Below are 5,751 nucleotides of genomic sequence, written 5' to 3' on the forward strand. Positions count from 1 at the left end.
GGAGGGGGGAGAAAAAGACCCCGATAGCCCCGCTGTGACCCGCCAGCCAAGCCCCCTGGGTGACCCCCTGACAGGGTGTCTCTGCTGTTCAGATTTGAAGCACGATGCCAGGGAAACGCTCTGCAAAGAAGAGCCCGGTGAAGGAACAGGAGTCTCCTGGAAGGAAGAAGATTAAAGGTAAGAAGAATCCCTGGGCATTTTCCCTCCCTCTTCCCAGCTTTCATGGAGGAGTTCTTCCCTCCAGGTGTTATATCTGGTATTTCTCTCCCACAGTTTCCCACCCGTCACACCGGACGCAGCCTGGCCTGGTGCTGACGCTGGGGCAGGGGGATGTCGGTCAGCTGGGCCTGGGGGAGGATGTGATGGAGAGGAAGAAACCGGCCCTGGTGCCGCTGCCGGAGATGATGGTGCAGGTGGAAGCCGGAGGGATGCACACGGTGTGCCTCAGCCAGACGGGAAAAGTGAGTGTGGTGTGGAGGGGGCAGCAGCCGGGGGTGTGGGGAGTCTGAGCTGTGCTTCCCTGCCAGCTCTGGGACGTGGCCTGGAGCAGGGGATCCGAATCAGACCCAGCTCTGACCACACATGTAGCTCACTCCAGCTCCATGGATTAACAAGATCTCCATGCCATGGACCACAAAATTTTAGGGAGTCAAAGGGATAATTCCTGGAACTGTAGAATCCCAGACTGGTTTGGGTTGGAAGGGACCTTAAAGCCCATCCAGTCCCAACCCCCCTGCCAGCAGCAGGGACACCTTCCACTAGACCAGGTTGCTCAAAGCCTCATCCAACCTGGCCTTCAACACTTCCAGGGAGGAGCAGTCACAGCTTCTCTGGCCAACCTGGGACACTGTCTCACCACCCTCACACCAAACAATTTCTTCCTCACATCTCATCTCCATCTCCCCTCTGCCACTTTCAAGCCATCACCCCTTGTTCTGTCACTCCCTGCCCTTGGCCAAAGTCCCTCCCCAGCCTCCCTGTACCCTTCAGGTACTGGGAGGCCACTAGAAGGTCTCCCTGGAGCCTTCTCTTCTCCAGGCTGAACAGCCCCAACTCTCTCAGCCTGTCCTCACAGCAGAGCTGCTCCAGCCCTCGCATCATCCTCGTGGCCTCCTCTGGACTGGCTCCAGTAGGTCCATGTCCTGATGTTGGTGGCCCAAGAACTGGACACAATTCAGCCCGGTGGGTCTCTGTCCCCTGGCTTCACACTCAGTTCTGGGACTCATCCTGACCATCTCACTCTATCTGCAGATCTACACCTTTGGCTGCAACGATGAAGGTGCCCTTGGGCGCGACACTTCAGCAGAAGGGTCAGAGACCACGCCAGGGCTGGTGGAGCTGCAGGAGAAGGTGGTGCAGGTCTCTGCAGGGGACAGTCACACAGCTGCGCTGACAGAGGATGGCAGGGTTTTTGTCTGGGGCTCTTTCCGGGTATGTCCATGTCTCAGATGCTGGAAGCTCCGCTGCTGGTTGCTGTTTCTGTGACTCACATCCCTGTGTCTGTCTGTCTCCACCCAGGATAACAACGGGGTGATTGGTTTGCTGGAGCCCATGAAGACGAGCTCTGTTCCTGTGCTGCTCCAGCTCAGCGCACCCGTCGTTAAAATTGTCTCAGGTGAGCAAGGTCCTGGGGTGCACGTGGGTCAGGCACTGACAACCCTCAAGAGAAGGTGAAACTCCAGAAAATCCATGTCCTTTTCCTCACTCTTGGCTGCTCCAAGCCAGGAGCAAGGGTGTCCTTGCTCTCCTCTACCTCCTGAGAGAACAGACCTTGTGTCTTTCCTAACCCCCAACGATATTGTTAATATTTGACCCAGTCCCATGTAAAACACCTCACAGGAGTGCTCTGGCCATGACCCTGCTGGGTCAAAGCTCTTGCCCTCTTCTAGACGTGGGGAGGCTGAGCAGAGCAGCCAGGGAACCTGTCCAGGGCCAAGCTGAGGCTGGAGGGGGAACCTGTGCCCCTAAAACCTTCCCAGAGAAACTTTTTTGGAGTTTCAGTTGGGAAACTGGGATCAAGAAGAGGGAGATCCTGGGGTTTTAAGTTGGACCAGAAGCTGGTGTGAAGGTATCAGTGCAGTATTCCCCACTGAACTCCAGAAAGCGGGGACAGATAGAGTTTACATGCGGGATCTCTGCCTCTGGGTCTTGCTGGGGGATCTGAACTCCTGCTTCACTCCTCCCCCAGGGAATGACCACTTAGTGATGCTGACGGTGGACGGCGACCTCTTCACGTGCGGCTGCGGCGAGCAGGGCCAGCTGGGGAGGGTGCCGGCGCTCTTTGCCAACCGAGGAGGAAGGAAAGGGCTGCGTGAGTTCCTTTGGTGCTCGGAGGGCTGTGGGGCTGCGTCCTTCAGCCCCAGCTCTGCTCTTTGCAGAGGAGCAGAGAGGAGCCAGTCTCTTCCCCTCCTGCTCAAGGAGTTGTGTGTTGTGTGTAAATTGATGACTTGGATTCAGTGAGCTGGGTCTGAGGAGGTTGAAAGGTTGTAAATCACTAGAGCCCATGTAACGCTTTGTCTCCTGCCCCCCAGAACGGCTGCTGGTCCCTCAGCGTGTCCCTGTCAAAGGCAAAGGCAACAGAGGCAAAATGCGCTTCCAGGACGCCTTTTGTGGGGCTTATTTCACCTTCGCTGTCACGCAGGAGGGACACATCTATGGCTTCGGTCTCTCCAACTACCACCAGCTGGGTGAGCTTCACTTACATCCCTCCACATCTCCTCCCTGCTTTGGTCTGGCTGTGGACAACCAGTCCTGTGCTGCCCTGGCATGGTGAGGGGGATGCTGCTTGGCACCCTGGATCCTGAACACCAAAGCACCCACCAGACACAGCAGAGCTGGAAATTGGGGTGGGAGGGGGGTCACCCTATATAGCTCTGGGTTTAGGTCCCAGCCCCTGCAGCCAGTGGGCTTGAGGAGAAGTTTGATTTTGGGGCTTGGGGGGGCTGTGTTAGTCTCTGGTGGGGTGAGCCCCGGGGTAGTGGCTCAATGCCAGTGCCTGGCCTGCACTCTCCGTGCCCACAGACCTGATCTACCTGGGTTTGTACATCCCCTCCCTGCAGGAACCCAGGGCACCGAGCCCTGCTTCTCCCCGCAGAACCTGACCTGCTTCAAGAACTCCACCAAGTCCTGGGTCGGGTTTTCTGGTGGGCAGCACCACACGGTGTGTGTCGACTCGGAGGGTGAGCACCAGCGTGGCGAGTGGGCTGGGAGTGGCACAAAGTGGGATGGGATGGGGGGACACACTCCCACAGCCCTGGTCCTGACTGGGGAGGTGTTGGGGTGATGGTGACCTGCTGGAGCCCTCCAAATCTTCGATGTTCAAGGCAACAAGGGTGGCCTGAAGTTGCAGCAAAGGGTGGGGAGGTGACAGGAACCCAGAGTCACTTGTGAACTCTCACGGGCTCAATAGTCTGTCCAGGCACCTGCCCACCCTTTTGATTTTGGGGAGCTCAAGAGTCTCAATCCCACCCTGCACCTCCTGGTGGGGATCTGGGGGGTGGTAGGGAGGAGTGATGGTCCTCCAGGAGTCAGACCATGGGAGAGAGGGTCCAGCTATGGCCTGCTGTGGGTTTCTGCCCCCTCCAGTCACCTCTCCTGTGTGTCTGTTGTGCTCCAGGTAAAGCCTACAGCCTGGGCAGGGCAGAGTACGGCCGGCTGGGCCTCGGGGCCGGGGCGGAGGAGAAGAGCACACCCACGGTCATCCCGGAGCTCCCCAGCATCTCCTCCGTCGCGTGCGGCGCCTCGGTCGGCTACGCCGTCAGCAGTGATGGTGAGTGCCAGGGGTCTCTGTGGGCTTGGGAACACCACCCCCTGGTACCTTCCCCACCCCCAGATCTGACCAGCCCCACACACCTTCATCACACTCTGCCTGGGACTGGAGCCAGGTCCTGGTGTGATTGACCATCCGGCCTGGGGGCAGCTGGGCAGCAGCTGCTCAAATATTTTTGTGGGCCCTTGGCAGCGAGATTCATAACAGGGTGTTGACTGGGGGGTGTCACTGGCCTGTCAGTCCCTTCTCCTCACCCTGAACTCTGCTGCTGTGAGACCTCTTTGCCTCAAGGGAGGGGATTCTGACCCTCTGCTCCGCTCTCCTCAGACCCCACCTGCAGTGCTGCCTCCAGTGCTGGGGCCACCAACAGCACAAGGACATGGAGCTACTGGAGCCAGTGCAGAGGAGGCCACGAGGATGATGCGAGGGCTGGAGCAGCTCTGCTGTGAGGACAGGCTGAGAGAGTTGGGGCTGTTCAGCCTGGAGAAGAGAAGGCTTCAGGGAGACCTTCTAGTGGCCTCCCAGTACCTGAAGGGGCTCCAGGAAGGCTGGGGAGGGACTTTGGCCAAGGGCAGGGAGTGACAGAACAAGGGGTGATGGCTTGAAAGTGGCAGAGGGGAGATGGAGCTGAGATGTGAGGAAGAAATTCTTTGGTGTGAGGGTGGTGAGACAGTGTCCCAGGTTGGGCAGAGAAGCTGTGGCTGCTCCTCCCTGGAAGTGTTGAAGGCCAGGTTGGATGAGGCTTTGAGCAACCTGGTCTAGTGGAAGGTGTCCCTGCTGCTGGCAGGGGGGTTGAAACTGGATCAGCTTTCAGGTCCCTTCCAACCAAGATAATCTGATGATGATTCTCTGGTTCTGTGCATCCCTGTGTGCAGCATCTGCAGCCCCTGGCTGCAGGCAGGAGGGTTTGTGGTGGGCTGATGGATTTGATTCACTCTCAGAGGGTAAAACACGTCCTTGGCTGTGTGATGAAGCACTTCTTTGAGTTGCCAAGCGCTGCTCCTCTTCCTCCTACCTGTGTCTCTGGCACCCATCGCTCATCCCCCTGCCCGGGTGTGAATCTCCTTGGGTTTGGCTCCCGGGTCCCTGTCCCACCTCATCCTGCAGCCACCTGGAAATCAAAACTCCCATCACCTCCATTGCAGGACGAGCGTTTGCCTGGGGCATGGGCACCAACTACCAGCTGGGCACAGGGGAAGAAGACGACGTCTGGAGCCCTGTGGAGATGATGGGGAAGCAGCTGGAAAACCGCACGGTCCTGGCCGTGTCCAGCGGCGGCCAACACACGGTGCTGCTGGTCAAGGACAAGGAGCAGAGTTGATGAAGTGACACCGCGCAGCCGAGCCCAGTGGGACCGTGGGACCTGCACACACCCACACACACACACACATACCCACCTTCCAACCGGGTCAAGCGACCAGTTTCCAGCTCTGGTCTCTTGCTGATGGTGCTGGGGAGGGCGGGAGGCTCTCGGAGCTGGGCCCTGGCAGTGTCTGCGTGGCTGGAGCAGGGCTCTTCAGGGGTGCTCATGTTTTTTTCCCTGCAAGCCTATGTCTTTCTTCCATGGTGCCTGGTGCTCTGTCAGCTCTCCTGGCTCAGCTTGGTCCTAAGCTGATCTCAGTGCTGTGGCTGGATGGGTTTTCCAGTTCTTCTCATCTTGATTTTTAGATATTCCCTGGCCTGGCAAAGCTCAGGGCCTTGCTCTTCACCACAAAAGAGTTTGGGCGTCCGGCTTTCTTACGTCCCCGTGTTCCCCCAATCTTTGGGTGCTCCCCCATTCCCTTCACCTGAACATCTTTTACCCCTCCCGTTTGGATTTGTCTCCTGCCACCCACCAAACCCCTCTGGGCTCGTTCCAGGTGAGATCTCAGTCCACCAGAAACACTCCTGGGGAGCTCTCTCCTCTCACGCCCGACGCTCATGGCTGCGGTGGGGAGATGCTGCCGGGTGACTGGGAGCCTGCGAGGGGGATGACACCCATG

General features: G+C 58.4%; 1 protein-coding gene across 2 annotated transcripts; it reads left to right on the plus strand.

The window, feature by feature from the left end:
• The first annotated feature begins 104 nt into the window (after window positions 1-104).
• On the plus strand, window positions 105-5,150 carry RCC1 (regulator of chromosome condensation 1). Of its 2 annotated transcripts, XM_010171920.1 has the most exons (9): window positions 105-177; window positions 274-461; window positions 1,252-1,431; window positions 1,519-1,615; window positions 2,189-2,311; window positions 2,532-2,687; window positions 3,060-3,179; window positions 3,617-3,769; window positions 4,915-5,150. In XM_010171920.1, exons 1-9 carry the CDS (start codon window positions 105-107, stop codon window positions 5,088-5,090), a joined length of 1,266 nt encoding a protein of 421 aa, XP_010170222.1. In that variant the 3' UTR covers window positions 5,091-5,150. The 2 variants fall into 2 exon arrangements, with proteins under 2 accessions (XP_010170222.1, XP_028941774.1); XM_029085941.1 differs by having other exon boundaries at window positions 105-461.
• The last annotated feature ends 601 nt before the right edge of the window (window positions 5,151-5,751 follow it).

This window comes from Antrostomus carolinensis, unplaced genomic scaffold, assembly GCF_000700745.2.
Source record: "Antrostomus carolinensis isolate BGI_N321 unplaced genomic scaffold, ASM70074v2 scaffold44137, whole genome shotgun sequence".
NCBI classification, from domain to species: domain Eukaryota; kingdom Metazoa; phylum Chordata; class Aves; order Caprimulgiformes; family Caprimulgidae; genus Antrostomus; species Antrostomus carolinensis.

Bases quoted from the DNA above. Each gene is read 5' to 3' on its own strand.
- RCC1 (XM_029085941.1), top strand. From the start codon at position 105: ATGCCAGGGAAACGCTCTGCAAAGAAGAGCCCGGTGAAGGAACAGGAG. The intron at 2,312-2,531 runs GTGAGTTCCTTT...CCTGCCCCCCAG, and splicing joins AGGAGGAAGGAAAGGGCTGC to AACGGCTGCTGGTCCCTCAG. The intron at 3,770-4,914 runs GTGAGTGCCAGG...CCTCCATTGCAG, and splicing joins CTACGCCGTCAGCAGTGATG to GACGAGCGTTTGCCTGGGGC.